The sequence below is a fragment of the Macaca thibetana genome, chromosome 3, assembly GCF_024542745.1.
Source record: "Macaca thibetana thibetana isolate TM-01 chromosome 3, ASM2454274v1, whole genome shotgun sequence".
Taxonomy (NCBI): Eukaryota; Metazoa; Chordata; class Mammalia; order Primates; family Cercopithecidae; genus Macaca; species Macaca thibetana.
In genome coordinates this window covers 143,055,580-143,075,672 of record NC_065580.1, presented here as the reverse complement: position 1 = coordinate 143,075,672, position 20,093 = coordinate 143,055,580, and the positions used below count along the sequence as shown (strand labels likewise).

At 57.4% G+C, this 20,093-nt stretch overlaps 4 protein-coding genes across 4 annotated transcripts in view; 2 read left to right on the top strand and 2 right to left on the bottom strand.

Annotated features, from left to right (window-relative positions):
- The window catches only part of BRI3 (brain protein I3), a 128,385-nt gene that overhangs the window by 44,060 nt on the left and 64,232 nt on the right, over positions 1-20,093 (top strand). The window lies entirely within an intron of this gene.
- The window catches only part of AIMP2 (aminoacyl tRNA synthetase complex interacting multifunctional protein 2), a 344,265-nt gene that overhangs the window by 317,021 nt on the left and 7,151 nt on the right, over positions 1-20,093 (bottom strand). The gene's annotated exons all lie outside the window — the stretch shown is intronic.
- BHLHA15 (basic helix-loop-helix family member a15) lies at positions 57-3,435 on the top strand. Its single transcript, XM_050784168.1, has one exon. It carries the CDS (start codon positions 276-278, stop codon positions 849-851), a length of 576 nt encoding a protein of 191 aa, XP_050640125.1. The 5' UTR covers positions 57-275; the 3' UTR covers positions 852-3,435.
- Positions 3,423-20,093, bottom strand: part of TECPR1 (tectonin beta-propeller repeat containing 1) — a 41,903-nt gene continuing 25,232 nt past the window's right edge. The window contains exons 12-25 of the mRNA XM_050783942.1: positions 19,928-20,083; positions 19,497-19,646; positions 19,239-19,396; positions 17,317-17,444; positions 16,294-16,396; positions 13,260-13,356; positions 13,055-13,134; positions 11,917-11,973; positions 11,267-11,447; positions 10,667-10,802; positions 9,965-10,057; positions 5,882-5,988; positions 5,638-5,757; positions 3,423-5,478 (exon numbers count right to left, since the gene is read on the bottom strand). Of these exons, the coding sequence (XP_050639899.1) occupies positions 5,365-5,478; positions 5,638-5,757; positions 5,882-5,988; positions 9,965-10,057; positions 10,667-10,802; positions 11,267-11,447; positions 11,917-11,973; positions 13,055-13,134; positions 13,260-13,356; positions 16,294-16,396; positions 17,317-17,444; positions 19,239-19,396; positions 19,497-19,646; positions 19,928-20,083 (1,680 nt within the window). The 3' untranslated portion in view covers positions 3,423-5,364. The remainder of the gene's footprint in view (positions 5,479-5,637; positions 5,758-5,881; positions 5,989-9,964; positions 10,058-10,666; positions 10,803-11,266; positions 11,448-11,916; positions 11,974-13,054; positions 13,135-13,259; positions 13,357-16,293; positions 16,397-17,316; positions 17,445-19,238; positions 19,397-19,496; positions 19,647-19,927; positions 20,084-20,093) is intronic.

The following is a 20,093-nucleotide window of genomic DNA, read 5'->3' as shown; positions in this document are numbered from 1 at the left end:
AGGGACAGGTTCCAGAAGTCTGTATGAGGTAAAGCAGGGGCGTGGGGTGGGGTCAGCCCAGGGCTAAGCGTGTGAACAGAAGGATCTCCAGTCGCGGAGCGCCACCCCCTGCCCCTGGTACCATTGTTGTCAGCAAGTAGGAAGCTGCCGGGGACGGCACCCCAGAGGGTCCCCTGGCCATGTGGGGGTGACCACAGAGTGTCCTGTGTTCTGGATTTCAGCTCCAAGGGCCTCACCTCCCCGCCGCCACCTCCTGGGACAGCCAGTCCAGGGCCATGAAGACCAAGAACCGGCCCCCGCGGCGCCGGGCCCCGGTGCAGCACACAGAGATCACCCCTGGGGAGGGGACGCCAGAGGGGTCCCTGCCGAACCCGGGGCCAGAGCCGTCCAAGGGTCTGCGGAGCCGGCCGGCCCGGGCTGCAGCAGGGGCGAGGGGCGAGGGCGGGCGCAGGCGTCCAGGCCCCTCGGGACCCGGTGGCCGTCGTGACAGCAGCATCCAGCGGCGGCTGGAAAGCAACGAGAGGGAGCGGCAGCGGATGCATAAGCTCAATAACGCCTTCCAGGCCCTCCGTGAAGTCATCCCGCACGTGCGCGCCGATAAGAAGCTCTCCAAGATCGAGACACTCACACTGGCCAAGAACTACATCAAATCACTGACTGCCACCATCCTGACCATGTCCAGCAGCCGCCTCCCGGGCCTGGAGGGGCCGGGCCCCAAGCTCTACCAGCACTACCAGCAGCAGCAGCAGCAGCAGGCGGCTGGGGGCACGTTGGGGGCCACCGAGGCCCAGCCCCAGGGCCACCTGCAGAGGTACTCCACCCAGATCCACAGCTTCCGAGAGGGCACCTAACGCCCAGCCCTGGGTGGGGGTGGAAGTGGCCGCGGCTGCCTGGCCTGCTCCTCCCAGCCCCAGTCCCTCCAAGCCGCGAGCCCCAAATGGGCGGGAACACCCCACAAGGACGCGGCCTCAGCGGTTCCATTTTCCCCCAAACATTCAGCCATTTCCCTGGAGCAATTTTTCCTGCCCCACTGGGGACCAGCGAGTGGCCTAGTTGAGGCCGTGGCCCTGGAGAGCGGCGTGAGGCCCAAGCCTTTGGGTAGGGCCCAGGCAGATCTGGATTTTTCATTGAGCCAGGCAGTCTCCTTGAAAAGGAGGAAAAGTTGAAAAACCTCCTTAGCCTTGGCACCAACGATTCTTCACCCTGACTTCCTCCAGGGCAAGGGGAGATCCCAGGAAAAGGGTTACCTGCAGGTTTTCCGAAGCCAAGGCCCTGGCAAGGGACCCCCGCCTCCAACCTTCATTGTAGGGCTACATGGGGCCTGGGCTCAGCATCCGCATTTGGGGTAAACTGAGGCCCGGGACAAGCCTGGCAGAGCCCAAGGCTGCTCAGGGAGTGGGGCCAATCTGAGATGGTTGGAGCTGCCAGAAAATCTAATCAGATGATCTCAAATTCTTCCTCAAAGGTTGAATAGTGGGGAGGAGCAGGAGTCTCTTCCTCCCTCCTCCCGAGTGGGGGCTCCTGGATGTGGTGACCCCAGGCTGTGCCTGGTTGTGGAGGGTCTGGGGCAGGGTGTGAGGGGTGCTGTGGAGCTGGAGCAGGAGACAGGGCTGGGTGTTCCTGGTGCAGCCCTTCTGGGCATGGGAGAGAAGCCCCAAGGCCCTTTCTTGCCCCCCAAGAGTGGCTCTGAGGCCTCCTGCTCAGCCCCGGCCCGCGCAGGGACCAAGTATGCCCCACTCCAGCCCCCGCCACCGCCGTTACTTATTCTCACTGATGTGGGGTTATCATATAATTGGCACCATGCTGTGTCTGTAGGACATTACGATGTGCTTGGGTCCTGGTCTGAGTTGGCAGCCCGTTGGGTCTCTCTGCCTGGTGGAGCCTTGGGGTGGCAGGTATATCCCTTCCCCCACCCAGGTACTTCATCCTCATGGCTGGGCCTGGCCGCTTGGCACATCTCTGCCTCCCCAAGCCCAGCTTCCTTCTGCTGGGCGTTCCTGCCCCACTGGCTCTGCCGGACTTGGCCACTTGGCTCTCCCCTCCCTCATGCCTCTGCCCAGGGATGTCCTGAAGGCCCTCAGGGCCAAGCTGGCCCAGGGATGTGGCTGCCACAGCTGAGACCAAGGGCCCTGGTTGGCCCGTCCCCACCAGGTGGCCTTGCCCTCCCCAAGGTGGGGGTCGTGGTGCCAAAGGCTGCATGTACCAGCAGGCTTGGGGTCACGCCTAGCCACGTAAGGACACAGGTACCCTGAGTATCTGGCATTGGCAGCTTCAGGCCTGATTTTCCTGGTCAGGGCCCCTTAAGGTGGCCCGGGCACGTAGGTCTCATTTCGATGAGCCTTTATCAGAGGCCTGGTCTGGTCCTGGCCCTACCGCCCCGGCTGCCCTTCAGCACAGCTCGGGGTGGGGACTCCGGGATGCTGGGTCTGCCCCTTGGGAGGGGGCAGTCTGGAAGGTCAGGGTGGTCCACCACTGTGGGCTGAGATTGGATGCAGGTGGGAGCTTGGGACAGCGAGAGCTCGGGGCTCCCCTGCTGTGGGACACCTGCCCAGCGGGGACTCAAGATGACAAAGACCTCACCAGCGGGGGTACTCAGGTGCTACAAACCTGGCAGCTCTTGTTTCCGGCTGAGCCATGGCCAGAGCAGGGCTCAGTCCGCCCCTGAACTTGCTGAATGGACCGACAAGCTGAGCCCGAAAGCCCAGAAGAGCCTCGGTCCAGGAGACGAAGACTGGACCCGGTGTCTAGCACAGCCCAGGGCTTCCCGGGGGGCAGCAGGAGGGCCTGGGGGTCACCGCCTTCAGGACAATGGCCTCAGTGGCTCTTTCTGCCCTGAACTGGCACCCGCACCTCCTCTGCTTCCTAAAGGGTGACCTGGGCCGAGCAGCCAGTCCTTCTTCCCCTGAGGCCAGAGGGGACACCCTGTGGCCACATCACACAGGATACTCAGTAGCCATAGTCTCGCTTCGGGGTGTCCAGTGTTTCGAGGAGGAGAGGGGACAGAGGCCAGGCCCACTCCCTTGGCCCTCCTCTTGGACCCTAAGGCCAGGCTGGATCCTTTTATCCTGTGGGGAGCCCCTGCCTCGGCCATCGGGCTGAGTTCCCTCAAGTCCCCGCATAAGTGGGTGAGAGACCCACGCGCCGTCCCCCGGGGCTGTGGACGCACCCACCCTTCGGCAGACAGACGCCCTGAGAGCTCCGGAGGCGCGATCCCCATCCCCACCCGCGGAGAAGCCAGAACCGCGATTGTTGCGTCTGGGAAAACCCAGCCGGAGCCGCACGGCCCGTGCCCCCGCTGTAATTGTGCTGAAAATGATTCTCAAATGACCCAAACTGGCTTATTTTTTCTAATGGCCCTCTCAAAGTATTCATGAAATTGATGCTGTGTCATAAAACAAAAAATAAAAGATTTCACGGCAATGTCTGCTTCAGGCACGCGGGGAACCACACGTTTTAATCAATCAATGTTATCGATAAAAACACCAAGGCATGGACACTCCAGGGGAAATGTTTATTGAGTAAAGCATCTGAGGAAGTGATGCTGGGCAGGTAAACAGTTGGTGCTCAGCAGCGAGAGGACGCGTCGCTCTGCCGTTCTGCAGGGTGACGCCCTCCCCCTACCTCACTGAGAGCCACGTGCAGACACAGCAGGCCACAGCAGAATGCACAGGTCACTGTTGTAGGGGAACAAACCGTAATGCCCAAAGAAAACCTGATAGAGAAATGTAAACAGACAGGACAGGGTGGTTCCAGGTGGCCACCACTGTCAGGACCTTCCCGTGATTGATCTGAGAGCTTCCCAGCCGGCGGCACTGCGACCCACTTCCAGAAACACCGGAACACCAGGTCTCTCAGATGCCGGCGGGCGGGGCCCCAGGGAGACCTTTCTCAGCATCAGCTTTTGGGTGACAAACCCCATATTGTACAGACACAACGGACCCCCTGCTGACAGTGAGACCAGGACCCTAGGAAGGTCAGGTGATGGCACAGTCATCCCCTCTCCAACCGGGCAGAGCCTGGGGTTGGGCTCTGATGACCTCCCGGGCAAAGTGTCCAGGTGGAGGAAGCAAACCCCCAAATGGGGCACAGAGGGATAAAAAGCAGCTGAGAGGCCTCTGGATGGGTCGGGGCCACTTGGCCGACGCTTTCTGCCTCGCCTGGCCGGGCCGGGCTCTCGCCACAGGATGGAGCGTGACTGTGCGCCCTGCTCCATGTGCAGGATGGGCTGAGGGTCCGTGTGCACAGCCCACGGCCACCGCTGACGGACACAGTCCTGCTCCCCGCAGGAGCCTGCAGTCTGCACCCCCTACAACATGATCTGATCCAAGAAGCCCCTGTCCGCCAGCACGTCTGGGGAAGGGGCCAAAAGGGGGTTGGTGACGGTGACTGCGCACACGGACACTGCCTCCGGCCACAGGGCAGCCTCTCATCCTCTCCCAGCCTCCTGTCTGGTACCCCGGCCCCCTCAGGGAAGAGAACATCCCATCCAATCCCATCTACTCCAGTGTTATTTCCAATCTGCTGTCTCCTTCCGTCACTTTTTTTTTTTTTTTTTTTTGAGATGGAGTCTCACTCTGTCGCCCAGGCTGGAGGGCGTCGGCACGATCTCAGCTCCCTGCAGCCTCCGCCTCCTGGGTTCAAACGATTCTCCTGCCTCAGCCTTCCAGGTAGCTGCGATTACAGGTGCCCGCCACCATGCCCAGCTAATTTTTTTTTTTTTGTATTTTTAGTAGAGATGGGGTTTCACCATGTTGGCCAGTCTGGTCTCAAAACTCTTGACCTCAGGTGATCTGCACACCTCAGCCTCCTAAAGTGCTAGGATTACAGGCGTGAGCCACGGCGCCCGGCCTCCTTCCTTCACTTTTGAAATGAAAGCCTCTTTGCAAGTCCTGCTCTGAGAAATGGTCACTGCATATGGTAAAGAGGCCCTGAGCCCCACAGCCATACTGCTTGGTCAGGGGTGGCGGGGCCCGGGTGCTGTCTGAGATGCCAGCTCAGGCGGGCTCCATCCTGGGCTCTGCTGCCCCAGGCCCGGTGTTCCTGGAGGGCTCCAGGTTCTGGGTTCTAGTCCTGGAAAGGCAGGAGGGAGAGGGGAAGGGAAGGGTGGGAGGCCCCTCCCAGCCCATGCCCCACACCACCAGGGCTCCTTGCAGACGGGGACATGTGCAGGAGTGTCCGTGGAGCTTCACATTTCGGGGCCGTCTCAACCAGTGCCTGTGAAGTGGCCGCAGCCTTGGGGCCAGGTTCCCTCCAGAGTCCACCAGGGCGACATCGCTCTCACAGTACACACTTCAGCACAAGAATGGCTCAGCCTTGATCGCCCAAACCTTGCACCATCACTGCATCTAGGTGCGTGGGGGAGCCTCAGCAGCAGACAGGGCCATGGGCCTCTGGCGGGGCACTTGGCTCCTGCTCCTGGGACGAGCTCCGGGGGGCCCTGGTGGCATTGGCCCGGACAGAGATATGGTCCCAGCCTCCCTGGAAGGAGAGAGCTATGTCACCAGGGGACTCGGGGACTCCAGGATCCTGGAGGGGCTCTGCCTGGGGGCCTCCCTCCAACCCAGACCCCGGGTCCCAGGGGACGGTCCCACAGGACACAAGGTGACCACACAGCCCCAGACCATGGCCCCCGCTCACCCCGATGCCGTAGTCCCAGCCATGGCCCTTGGGCTCGTGGGGCTGCACGCCCGTGCGATGACACACTGTCCCCCGGCTCAGGCTGTGGCTGCCCTGCACTTTGTTGGCGATCACCCAGACCTGGAGCACACACCCCATGAAGCTCTCAGCCCCAGCTGCCGTGGGACGGCTGGGCATGGGATGGGGGAGACCAGAGAGGGAACCAGAGCACCCCAAGCGCCCGATACCCCCTGAGCACCCCCACCTGGTCCAGAGGCCCCACGGACACTCGACACACGTTGTTGGACACGTGCTCCCAGCTGGAGCCCTGCGGGTAGCTGGGCGTGATCCCCTGGCGATACCACAGGTTTCCTGGGGAAAGAAGCAGTGAAGATAAAGAGAAAGACCTTCCTGGCCCCTCCTGCCCGTGCGGCCCAGCAGCCAGTGGCCAGGCCCCGCTCTAACCACTTCAGAGTTTGGGAAGCTGCCGGGGAGGCAGGAGGGTCCTGGTCCCTGAGTCAGGGCCACAGCCTCCTCCACTTCTCCACACTCAGGAGCCTGGGCTGCGGCCAGCTCTGCCTTCTGCACACTCAGGGCGTCCCCCAAGCCTCATAATCACCCTATTGTGCTGGGCACGGCCGGCGTCCTGATCCTCTTTCTGCTGAAGCAGAAACTGTGGACAAGGGAAGTCCTAGCCAGAGCAATCAGGCAAGAGAAAGAAAGAAAGGGCATCCAAATCGAAAAAGAGGAAGTCACGGTGTTTCTGTTTGCCCATGATAGGATCAAATACCTAGAAAACCCTAAAGACTCCTCTAAAAGACTCCTAAGTTTGACACATGAGTTCGGGAAAGTCTCAGGTTACAAAATCAATGCACACAAATGAGTAGCACTGCTACATGCCAGCAGCAACCAGGCTGAGAATCAAATTAACCCCTTTTACAACAGCTGCAAAAAATAACACAAAATGCCTGGGAATGTATATAACCAAGGAGGTGAAAGATCTCCACAAGGAGAACTACAAAACACTGCTGAGAGAAATCAGAGATGATAGAAACAAATGGAAATGCATCCCATGCTCATGGATTGATGAGTATGGGATGAATCAGTGGAAAAATCAATATCATGAAAATGACCATACTGCCCAAAGCAATCTACAGAGTCAATGCAATTTCTATTAAAATACTGTCATCATTTTTTACAGAATTAGAAAAAAAAAATCCTAAAATTCATATGGAACCCACAAAGAGCCTGAATGTCCAAAGCAATTCTAACCAAAGAGAATGAATCTGGAGGCATCACAATACTGGCCTTTAAATTATACTACAAGCCTATGGTAACAAAAACAGTATGGTGCTGCTATAAAAACAGACACATAGCCCACCCCCCGCCAATGTATTATACACCAGTTGATACCTAAGTAGTTTTTGGGGATGATATATTACTTACACATTTTCTATGTAGTAAATAGGTATGTGTATGTGCGTGGGTGTGTATCTGATTACTTTGTTGGAGTGATTCGTATGGTTTGGAACTGTTTGGGCCAAGTTTATGCAAAAATCTACATATTTGAGTAAACTCCCCATGACTAGAGTAAGTTTCCCCAGTATTTGAGAATTCTTCACTTCCCAAAGCTGTACAAACATCAGATAATCAGTATTTGTAAGGATCGATAATGTAACTTATAATGAAATTGCTTTCTCAGTTATTAACATTAACTGGATCGTCTTCATGTAGCCTTATAACTCATTTGTGCTATTCCATTTTCCTCTGTTCCTTTTATTTTCACTTCCCTTATAATGTTAGTCTCTTTGTACTGATTTCTGAAGAGTTCATTTATGATTAAAGAGGATAACATTTTGTCTAGAATTGCAAATATGTTTTTTCTCATTCATGTTATTGTGGTGTTTTATTTTTTTGGTTATACAGAAGTTGTAAATTGAAATGTAATCTTGTTCTGTTTTATGAAAAAAAAAAAATAGACACATAGACCAATGGGACAGAAGAGAGAACCAAGAAATAAAGCCAGATATCTACAACCCACTGATCTTTGAGAAAGCGTACAAAAGCAGAAATTGGGGAAAGGACAGTTTATCCAATCAGTGGTGCTGGGAAAACTGGAAGTTGCATGTACAATAATGAAACTGGATCTGTCTCTCTCACCGTGTTAAAAAATCAACTCAAGATGAATCAAGGACTTACATCTAGACCTAAAACCATAAAAATTCTACAAGAAAACCTAGGAAAAGCTATTCAAGGGCTTTGCCTCGGCAAAGAATTTCTGACTAAGATCCCAAAAGCAAATGCAACAAAAAGAAACATACATAAAGGAGTCCTAATTAAACTAAAAAGCTTCTGCAGAGCAAAAGGAGTAATCATCAGAGTAAAGAGGCATCCCACAGGATGGGAGAAAATATTTGCAAACTATGCAACTGACAAAGGACTAATAACCAGAATCTAGAAGGAGTCAAACAAATCAGCACACACACACACACAAAACCAATAATCCCATCCAAAAGTGGTCAAATGACATGAATAGACATTTCTCAAAAGAAGACATGCGGATGGGCGCGGTGGCTCACATCTTTAATCCCAGCACTTTGGGAGGCTGAGGCGGGCGGATCACCTGAGGTCGAGATCACCTGAGGTCGAGAGACCAGCCTGACCAACACAGAGAAACCCCGTCTCTACTAAAATACAAAATTAGCCGGGTGTGGTGACATATGGCTGTAATCCCAGCTACTTGGGAGGCTGAGGCAGGAGAATTGCTTGAACCCAGGAGGCAGAGGTTGCAGTGAGCCGAGATTGCATCCACTGCTTTCCAGCCTGGCAACAAGAGCAGAACTCTGTCTCAAAGAAAAAAAAAAAAAAGAAGATATGCAAATGACCAACAAACATATGAAAAAATGCTCAATACCACTAATCATCCGAGAAATGCAAATCCAAACCACACTGAGATATTAATACCATTCGATTTCTGCAAGACTGGCCATTATTATAAAGTCAAAAAACAACAGAGCCAGGCGCGGTGGCTCATGCCTGTAATCCCAGCACTTAGGGAGGCAGAGGTGGGCAGATCACCTGAGGTCAGGAGTTAGAGACCAGCCTGCCCAACATGGTGAAACCCCGTCTCTACTAAAAATACAAAAAAATTAGCTGGGCATGGTGGCGGGCACCTGTAATCCCAGCTACTTGGGAGTCTGAGGCAGGAGAATCGCTTGAACCTGGGAGGTGGAGGTTGCAGTGAGCCAAGATCACATCACTGCACTCTAGCTTGGGCAACAAGAGTGAAACTCCATCTCAAAAAAAAAAGATTTTTTTAATGGTACATTTTATTTTTAATTTTTTAATTTTTATTTTATTTTATTTTTTGAGACAGAGTCTTGCTCTGTCACCCAGGCTGGAGTGCAGTGGCATGTCTTGGCTCACTGCAATCTCCTCCTCCCAGGTTCAAGTGATTCTCTTGCCTCAGCCTCCTGAGTAGCTGGGACTACAGGCACTTTGGGAGGCTGGCACTTACGTGCCACCACACTTAGCTAATTTTTGTGTTTTTAGTAGAGATGGGTTTCACTAAGTTGGCCAGGGTGGTCTCAAACTCCTGACCTCAAGTGATCTGCCCACCTCGGGCTCCCAAAGTGCTGGGATTATAGGCATGAGCACTGTGCCCGGCTAATGGTACATTTTAAAATAACTGAAAGAGGGCCAGGTGTGGTAGCTCACGCCTGTAATCCCAGCACTTTGGGAGACCGAGGTGGGTGGGTCACCTGAGGTCAGGAGTTCAAGTCCAGCCTGGCCAATATGGTGAAACCCCGCCTCTACTAAAAATATAAAAATTAGCCAGGTGTGGTGGCCTGTGTCTGTAATCCTAGCTACTTGGGAGGCTGAGGCAGGAGAATCGCTTGAACCCAGTAGGTGGAGGTTGCAGTGAGCGGAGATCGCACCACTGCACTCCAGCCTGAGAGACAAGAGCGAAACTCCATCTCAAAAAATAATAATAATAATAATAATAATAACTAAAAGAGTATAATTGGATTGTTTGTAACATAAAGGCTTGAGGGGATGGATACTCCCTTTCCTCTGCTGTGATTATTATGTATGGCATGCCATATTATGTATCAAAACATCTCATGTACCCCATAATATATACACCCACTCTGTACTCACAAAAATTAGTTTTTTTTTTTTTTTTGAGACAGTCTCACTGTGTCATGCAGACCACATTGGCCAGGCTGGTCTCGAACTCCTGACCTCAGGTGATCCGCTGGCCTCAGCCTCCCAAAGCGCTGAGATTACAGGTGTGCGCCACCATGCCCAGTCAAAACATTAAAAATTTTAAAAAAGAGCAACTTGCCATTCTCATCCAGGGCATACACCGACGTCTGCCCCACGGACACCTGCTTCAGCCTCTGTCTTGGCGGGGATGGGATGTGGTACCAGCAGTCACCTGAGAAGGGGAGGCTGACTCAGGCACACGGCCACCTCCTGCTTATGTGGGCCAGGTGGGGCTGAGGGCCTCGGTCCCCAGCTGCCTCTCAGATGTGGAGCCTGGTGTCAGCTGTGGGCCACACAGAGCTGAGCCGTGCGCTGCCATCCACCCAGCACCATGCCTGGAGCACTGGAAGCCGTGGCGGGCTCTGATGGACTCATCTCACCAGCGCAACACAAAGGCTTCCAGGGCAGCTCACGGTGGAGACCCAGCCTCAGGGGCTGCCCCCCTAACCCATCCCTGTGTAGAGGGCAGCTGAGTACCAGTGTCCCATGTTGGATACTGGACATCTGGAGAAAAACAAGCCAGCACAGGCCGTCCTCCCAGACGGCCACTAGAGTGGTCACTGTGGAGTAGACCCTGCAGGGCCAAGACACAGGGGCCACCGTGGGAAGGGCCAGGCAGGCCTGGCTCCGGCTGCCCCATCGCCAGGGTGACCACCTCCCAGTCAGTCCCAGAGTGGGGGGACACGGCTTCTGGGGGACCCTGGCCCAGAGGGGATGTTTGGCAAACGTCAGCTTGGACGGAAGGTGAGCACTGCAGGGGCTCCTGGGGCGCGGCACTCACCGGCCGGCTGCGAGGGGTACACGGAGCCCCGGTAGAAGGCGGAGCCGTCCCTTGCCACGGCCCACACCTGGTAGCAGGCCCCGATGGAGATGGAGGCGAAGGGCTGGTCAGTGCCAACGTGCAGCCAGGAGGAGCCCTGGGGACGGCGAGGGGGGGTGCTGAGATCACCAGAGCCCCCACCCCCAGGGCCCCACCTCCAGGCCCAGCAGAAATGGGCCTAGCAGTTGGGCAGCACGGGTGGCTGGGGGACAGCCGGGAATCACACAGCCCCACCCAGCCTGATCTCGGTGCTTGTTGAAATCCTGGGCGTATCTCATCCTCCTGCGAGCAGGGAAAGCGCCCCTGTGGGCGTGTGCACCTCACCGCGGTGCTGACCACCAAGGACCAGGTGCCAAAGAACCACGGTGTCCCCTGGGCCCACCTCTGTCACCCCCGCCCCACTGGCCTCATTCCTGGGCCAACTGCCCCAGGGCACAGGGACCCACTCGGACCACAGGCAGTGTCCACTGGTCCTAGGGGCTTGTCCTGAGCAGGGTCCCAGCCCAGCTGGACTCCAGAGGAAGGTCCTCATTGCAGGAAGAATCTGGCCCCGGCACTCACCGCGGGGTTGAGCGCCGACACGCCCAGGCGGCACAGCACATCCCCCTTGTCACTGATGGCCCAGAGGGCAATGCTGTGCCCGCTCCGCTCGGCATCCGGGCTCTCCGGGATGATGGACACGTCCCTGAGGGTGATGGGGGGCACCTCCAGCCAGGGCCCGCTGGTCACCAGCTTGCATTTTCTGTACAGTGGAGAGCGGACACAGCCCGGGGACCCCAAGGTGACCGCCAGGCTCCAGGGCCTCCCCCACTGGAGCCAGGAGGAGGAAAGCAGTCAACCCCGGGGTGGGTGGAAAGAGGGGCCCAGAGGTGGCCTCTTCCCCACCCCCACCCCACCCCACCCCATCCCCACCCCCAGCCAGGTGGCGTTCTCTGTCCAGCTTACAGGTGGAGCGTGCCAGTGACATTTCTCTTATTTGTTCATGAAAACAAACTCTTCTGAAACCAGAGAGCACTGCGAGCCTGCGGGCATTTCCTGGGCTGACATTTACTTAGATTCAGCTTCCCTCTTCACCCTACTCCCCACTGCTTCTTCCCCTGGGACTGAGGTCAGAGGCCAGATGTGGCCCGGGGTGCGGGGAACCAGAGCTCCCTCAGGGCTGGCTCCTCCAGGAGCCTGACTGTGACAGTCACCCTGCAGCCCTGCCTCACCTGGCCCAGCACCTCCTCCTCACAAAATCCTTCATCGTTTTGGACCCATGGTATGAGCTGCAAGGAGGAAGAAGATGAAATCAGGGCCACTTCGTGGAAGTTTCTGGAAAGGGACCGTGCACGTCAACATTCTTGTTCTACCCGTTACAGGGCATGGGGACTGGGTGGAAGCCATGGACGGGGTTCAGAGGAGGAGGTGTCACCACGCGTGGCTCTTGGGAGACGCTTCCTAGCTGCCCCGGCAGGGTCAGGGCTGAGTGCAGCCCCAGGGACCTGCAGGGAGGGCCTCCCGGGGGTTGGGGCCTCCCAGGGGCTGAAGGCTCCCTGGGGAAGGGGGTCCGGTCCTCTCTGGGGCTGGAGCATAGCAGTCACCTGTCAGGGGTCAGGCTAAGAGGACTCAGCCCTCCCCTCCCCAGGCCCCGTCAGAGCCCTTTTGGGGAGCAAGAGCTCTCGGTCAGGATGAGGCCCGAGGCTGAGGGGAGGGTGGTCCAGGAGGCCTGGCTGTGGCCGACGGGATGGTCCTGGTCTGCTCAGAAGCCACCTGGCTCTGGCCCCAGCTCAGGCTGTCCTGACTGCATCTTCCAACAGGCTGAGGCTGTGCCATGAAGGGTCTGCACACACCGTGCACCTGCGCCACCAGGGTCCAGGGCCTCGGGACGGGGACTGCATCTCTCTGAGGGGCCCACGCTGCCCTTTCAACTGACATCTCGTGTTGAACCCCCATCACTCAGGGCCTGGCTCAAAGCCCCCAAGAGCTGACCCTGCGAAGGCTGTCGAGGCCACTCGCCCTCCTCAAGCCCCTCAGTCTGGTGCCCCGGGTGCCACCATCTGACCCTCCCAGAGCCCGTGCCTGGCACAGCAGGGATGAACGTGGCATGGGGGAGCCATGGCGCTCCTACCCGTGCCATGCACAGAGGCCAGAGGTGCCATGTGTGCCGGGAACAGTCTCCTGGGTCCCTCCCAGCCCCTCCGCTGGCCCCTCCCCCTCCAGTAGCAGGGCTGGCACCAGGGATCTGCTCCTTGGCCAGGTCTAGGGGGCAGGGTTCAACCTGGAAGAGTAGTGAGGACGGAGGCCACACACTCCAGGGCCCTGACACTCAGGACTTGGCCCGAAGGCCCTGTGCAGGGAGAGGCTTACGCAGGGAAGTCGCTGGCGTACTGCCACCCCTCCTGGTCCGTGCCCCCCGGGACGCTGAAATCCACGAACCAGTCGGAAACCTGGGAGGAGTGGGTCAGTGAGGATGGGAACCCCCAAATCCAGATGGCAGTCAGAACACTCGAGGAGGGGCGAGGAGGGGTGGGAGGGCGGATTCCCAACCCCCCAGGGGGCAGCGGGGCCTCACCCAGGCCCACTGCAGGGACGGGGGTTTCGTGCCAGCCTTGGTGCACTCCTGCAGCCCCGAGGCATCGCTCCACATGTACCGGTCCGTAGGCAGACCCCTGCGACAGGACAACAGGGCGGGTGACGAGGGAGACTGGGGAACCAACCGGCTCACTCAGACACCCCCATAACACCCCTGGTGGCAGCACCACACGGAAGCACCGAGCTCCAGTCTCAGAGCCAGCCGCCTCCAGACGCTCGCACTCCTAAGAGGTGACGGCCCGCTGGGCACGGCGGCTCATGCCTGTAATCCCAGCACTTTGGGAGGCTGAGGCGGGGGAATCACCTGAGGTCAGGAGTTCGACACCAGCCTTGTCAACACGGTGGAACCCCGTCTCCACTAAAATATAAAAAATTAGCCAGGCGTGGTGGTGGATGCCTGTAATCCCAGCTACTTTGGAGGCTGAGGCAGGGGAATCGCTTGAACCCGGGAGGCAGAGGGTGCAGTGAGCCAAGATTGCACCACTGCCCTCCAGCCTGGCAATAGAGCAAGACTTCGTCTCAAAAAAAAAAAAAAAAAAAAAAAAAAAAAAAAAAACTGGGGGTGGGGGGAAATGCATAGAGAAGAGTTTCTTTCTCCTACCCCCTCCCCCTCCCCTCCCCCTCCCCTCCCCCTCCCCTCCCCTCCCCTCCCTTTCCTTCCCTTCCTTCCACAGCTATCGCTCTGTCACCCAGGCTGGAGTGCAGGGGTATGATCATAGCTCATTGCAGACTTGAATTCCTGGGCTCAAGTGATCCTCCCACCTCAGCCTCCTGAGTAGCTGGCACTACAGACACGTGCCACCACACCTGGCTAGTTTATTTTTAAATGTCCTGTAGAGATGGAGTCTTGCTTTGTTGCCCAGGCTGATGTCACCTCCCAAAGCACAGGGATGACAGGTGTGAGTCATCACACATGGCCACACTTCTCTTGTTCAAACCATGTGGTCTGTGGTACTTTGTTAGTGTCACGACAAGACACTCGAGTAGCGGGAAGCAGCACATGGGGCAGTTTTGTGGGGGCGGCTGTGAGGCTGAGATGCCTGGAGAGCACAGCTGGGGCACGCATTTGTGATGACCAGCTGTGGCCCTTTCGGGCCTCTCTGAGACAAATGTGGGTGCACAGCCCTGCCCTGTCCTCCGTAAGGACTGAGGAGGACGTGAGGAGGGGGTGGAGATCCAAGTGTGTTGGCAGGCTGTGTGGACAATGCCCACAGTCGAGGCGGAGGTGTTCAGGATGGAAATATTTTGGCAATGTGTGTCAACCGCCTTGGAAAATCTCAAATCCCCTGATTCACTGGGGTAAACACACAGACACACAAATATTTACACACAAGGACATCCTTTAAACGGTTCCATAGGACGCTGAAAAGGTCACTTATGGTCGAGACATCCAAGGCTGAGTAAAGTCAGATACACTGGGTCCACCCCGGGTACGGAATGGTGAGGCCATGCAGCCACCTCCCTGTGCCTGGCCTCATCTGCCCCCAACACACAGGATGGTCGGAAGGCCACTCCCCACATGCTAATCGCAGTTGCTGTCTTTGGCTGGTGAGATTAGAGTCGTCAGAGAGTTTGTTGTTTCTGTGACTGTTTATTTCATCAATTTGGAAAAGGTAGAAGCGGAGGCCGGGTGTAGTGGCTCACGCCTGACGCCTGTAATCTCAACACTTTGGGAGGCTGAGGCGGATCTCGGGAGTTCAGGAGTTGGAGACCAGCCTGACCAACATGGTGAAATCCTGGCTCTACTAAAAATACAAAAATTAGCCAGGTATGGTGGCGGGCGCCTGTAATCCCAACTACTCGGGAGGCCGAGGTAGGAGAATCGCTTGAACCCGGGAGGCAAGGGCTGCAGTGAGCCAAGATCAAGCCACTGCACTCCAGCCTGGGCGACAGAGTGAGACTGTCTCAAAAAACAAAACAAAACAAAACAAAAACAAAGAAAACCAGGAGAGGAAATGAACTGCATTTCTTTAGACAGCCTCAAAAAGGTAAAAAAAAAATGAAATTTAAAACTTGGAATATGCCACTTATAATAGTGTCCAAAAATATGAAATACCATCTAATAAAAGCTCCAGTATAGAAAAGTACAGGCCAGGCACAGTGGCGCACGCCTGTAATCCCAGCACTTTGGGAGGCTGAGGTGGGGGGATCATGAGGTCAGGAGTTCGAGACCAGCCGGACCAATATGGTGAAACCCCGTCTCTACTAAAAACACGAAAATTAGCCCATCATGGTGGAACGCACCTGTAATCTAAGCTATTTGTTAGTCTGAGGCAGGAGAATTGCTTGAACCCGGGAGGCAGAGCTTGCAGTGAGCCAAGATCATGCCACTGTACTCCAGCCTGGGCAACAGGGTGAGACTCTGTCTCAGAAAAAAAAAAAAAGAAAAATTACAAAACCTTTCTTTCTTCTATCTCTGGTGCTTGAATCAGGAACAGAATCTCATTAAGAAGGAATTCCATACATGTATTGGAGGTAGAAACTTTGTCAATATAGTTAGAGACTTTCGGTCGGGTGCGGTGGCTCACGCCCGTAACCCCAGCACTTTGGGAGGCCAAGGTGGGCAGATCACTTGAGGTCAAGAGTTCAAGACCAATCTGGTCAACATGGTGAAACCCCATCTCTACTAACAATACAAAAAATTAGCCAGGCATGGTGCCAGGCGCCTGTAATTGCAGCCATTCGGGAGGCTGAGGCAGGAGAATTGCCTGAATCCAAGAGGCGGAGGTTGCAGTGAGCCGAGATCATGCCACTGCACTCCAGCCTGGGTGACAGAGAGAGACTCTGTCTCAAAAAAACCAAACCAAACCAAACCAAAACAAAACAAAACACCAAAAAACAAGATTCAAGGAAAAAGAAATCTCAGTGAGCGATAAGATCCGGTTAGTTTCCTGCTGGGGGCCTGACGCCAGGCTCTACTGGACTGTACGCTACGGTGGATGCTGCTGTCCCGGTTTTGCCAGGACTAAGGACTGTGCCAGGCAGCATCCTGGCTGGGCACTTGTGCCACTTACCTGCTGGTGTAGCCTGTGACAGGGTTCCAGCGCTGGTTCTCATAGATGTGAACACACTTCACGTCTGACTGCGTGTAGATGTTACTGGTGCTGCTGGCCAGGCCTGCGGGGAGAGGTGGCTGCTGGGACCGAGGCCACATGGGCTCTGCTTGGGACTCTGGCATTCCGTTTGAAGCACAGATTCCCAGAGAGGCCGGGGATGGGCTGGAGCCAGGTCAGTGGAGAGGGGCAAACAGGCCTGTTGAGCTTATCTCACGGGGCGGCCTGCCTTGGTTTCTCGCCTCCGGGCCTGTGATTATTCTGGGATTGCGCAACCTTGATGAACACAGCCCACTGTGCATCAAACCTCCCATCCACACCCCTGCAGCACCTCTTCCCACCTTGCCCTCCCACTTAGCACCAGGGAGGCCTGAGGCCCACCCAGCTCACTCTGTGTTACCAAAGGCACCTGGGACCGTCAACGTAACGTCCGTGAGCCCCGGCTCCCTCACTTGTGACATGAAGACAGAGGCCATTCCTGCCTCACACACAGGGAAGCTGCAAAGCCTGCTCAGATACGCGTTCCTGGCACGTCAAGGGACCACAGTTCTCTGGGGTTAGCTGCTCCCCCATGAGGCATGTGGGCTGTGGCCTGGAACGCCCCGTTTCAGTGCCGTTTCTGCCTTCGTTTTCCAGTAGGAACAGAGGGACCCTGGCCTAGAAATCGGGGGTCCACAGAAGTTCAGCGAGTGCCTACCCTGAAGGAAAAGCCCACCTAACACCCTGAAAATGAGGGGCCGGACACGCTGCGGGGCCTTGGCCGCTGCCTCTCTGGAACCTTCGAGGCCCTCAGCTCGGGGGGGTACTGGCAGGGACCATCCTGGGTGGAGGCTGGCAGTGGTGAAGGTCACCTGTCAATCAGCTGTTAGCCGAGTGTGAACACTGGGACAGTAGCCCTGGCCTTGGGCAGGGAACCCAGGCGGGGACTAGAGGGAAGAACGCCCAGGAAGGCTCCGGGCGGGGGGGCCCGCGGGCTGCCCTCACCTTGGAAGCAGCCACCTCCATAGCCACCTGTGTACACCCAGGCCGTGTGGTCATAGCCGATGCCCCACACTACGCCCTGGCTGTTGGCCTCCACCATCCGCAGGTGGCCTCCTATCTGCCGCCAGAACCTGGAAGGATGGGAGAGGGCAGGAGGAAACCCCTCAGGCCCCACCTGCCAACCCTGCCTGGCCGCCCTTTTGTTCCATGGCCTCCCGTGGTTCTGGGATTTTCCCAGCCCTCCTCGGTCTCCAAGCACAGACCGTCCACCCTGCTTGACCTCCATGTTCATATTAATCAACGCTGAAGAGATTCAGCCCACGAGAGGTGCAGGGTCTTGGCACTGGGGCTGTGCAGGTCAGACCCCTCCACGGGCTGGGAGTCTTCTGGAACCCACCCACCTCATCCCCACGGTGACACAGAGCGGATGAGGCCAGCGGCGTGTTTCACAGGGCCCCTTGGGGTCTGGGACCTGGGGGAACGGGCTGGCCACGGTGGCAGGTGCAGCCAGGCTTGAATGTCACAGAGCAGAGCCAGACGTGACGTCTAATCCTCTGCATGAGTGACAGCACAGCCCTTGGGCTTCCAGGGTGTCAGCAGGAGGCGGCACCACCACAGCATGGCTTCCTGGACGGGCAGAGTGCAGGCTGCAGCTGGTGCAGGTCAGCCTCCTGTGGCCGAGGCCCCGTCACTGTCACTGTCACCAGAGGCGGTCAGAATCCTCCGACAGGATATTGCTATCCTCTCCTGCAGCCAGGGCTTCTGGCTCACTATGTCCCCAGCCCCAGTGCCCACAGGTCATGAAGCCCAGGACCTCGTCGTTTTGGGGACACCCTCTGGGGCAGCCTCTCTGTCCCACAGGGGACAGAATCATAGCCCCCATGTCCGCTGCTGGGTCCTCCTCCTCAGGACTCAGCTCAGATCCCCCCAGGGAAACTCGTTCCCCTTTTGTGGCTTTTTTTTTTTTCTGAGACAGGGTCTCACTGTGTTGCCCAGGCTGGAGTGCCATGGTGTGGGGTGTGATCACACCCCACTGCAGCCTAGAACTCCTGGGCTCAAGTGATCCTCCCACCTCAGCCCTGCGAGTAGCTGGGACCACAGGTGCATGACACCGTGACTTGCTAATTTTTTGACTTTTTTTTTTTTTGGTAGCGATGAGTCTGGCTATGTTGCCCAGGCTGGTCTTGAACTTCTGACCTCAAGTGATCCTCCTATCTCAGCCTCCCAAAGTGATGAGATTGCAAGTGTGAGCCAACCTGCCTAGCCCCACCCTGTGGCTGTCAATGTCCCCAACAGAACAATGCCTCCTAGGCTTGTGCGTCCAGCCCTGCCCTCACCCCACTCCAGCCTGACTACCCCGGGTCCCCCAGGTCCCGTCTCCACCAGCACTTCCCAGTGCCAAACACCAAGTCCTCTCTCCGCCCACGCCCGCTGGACTTCAAACCCCACCAGCTCTGCCTGGACCACACCCCCAAACTCTCCTCCCCCAGCGGTTCTCTCCTCTCTGCCCCCAGGCCCCGGGCGGCCCCTGCAGCAGGGCCTCAGCTGGAGCTGGAGGCGGCTGAGCACCGGGTCTGTGCCCTGGACAGGTGGAGAGATGTGGCTGCTTTGCCAGGGCCTGGAAGCCCCCTGGGGTGCAGAACTGCGCCCCTCACCCACACTCCACATTCCTCCCGAAGCTCAGAGGCTCCTGGGCGGCACTGACCCACCCTGGGCCCGGTGGGGCTTCTGGTTCCCCCTCTTGGGGTCTTTGGACAGGCCCAGGGGACTTGGGCCTGGGAACCAGTGGCTGTGCTTCTGGCTGGTCAGCGAGAAGCTTGGCCCTGCGTGGACTCCAGTCTTCTGGACCCCCCTTCTGTAACCACGAGCTCTGGGTGAGGCCAGGCCCCAGGCCCCAGGCCCCACCCGGAGTGCAGCCCACTCACATCTGGTCGCAGGGCAGGGGGTGCTCATGGGCCTCCAGGTCCGGGCTGGGCTCGCTCACGAAGATGTCCCCCTTGCAGGTGATGGACCAGATGGCCTGCGGGGACGGGCGGCCCTGCACCTTTCGGCTCTCGCAGCAGGACAGGCTGAGCAGGGCGAGCTGGCGTGGCACAACGCTGGTCACTGCCGAGCAGGCCAGGCCAGGTCGCCCCACCACGGCTGTCCCTCTCCCCGGCCCGAGGGGACCATCGCCCACTCACCCAGTCATTCATGTCCTGCTCGGTGGCGGCAGCCAGACGCACCGGCCACCTCTGCCGTGTCCGCTCGGGGGTGTACAGGGCAAAGGAGTGCTTGGTCTCGTTCAGCACCGGGACCAGCGCCACCACCTCGTTCAGGAATATGTGGGCGTACTGTTCACAGAGCAGGCGCCCGGCAGGGCTGTCACCCAGGGCAGGAGGCCTCTGGAGGGCGACCCTCACTGTGCTTCACCCTGGGACCCTGCCCTCGGACACCCTCTCTCCTGGCACCCCTGGCCCTGGCCCCTCCCCTGGGTACCCCCAGCTCTGACCCCTCCCTTGGTACTTCATTTCTTTACCCCCTTCCCTGGGTACCCCCATTTCTGTACCCCTCCTCTGGCACCCCAGCCCTGTGTCCCCTCCCTGGCCCCATCTTCCATGGGACCTGCTGGCACCTTCTTTTCCTCGTGGACCACGTAGTAGATGAAGAGGATGCTGTCCCGGGCGCCGTCGTGCCCTGTGAACTGCTCCAGGGCCACGCGCACGTCCACCCACTTGTGGGGCTTCCAGTCGCACCACCACTGCAGTGCCCCGGTCTTCACCCACACTGACTGCGCAGGC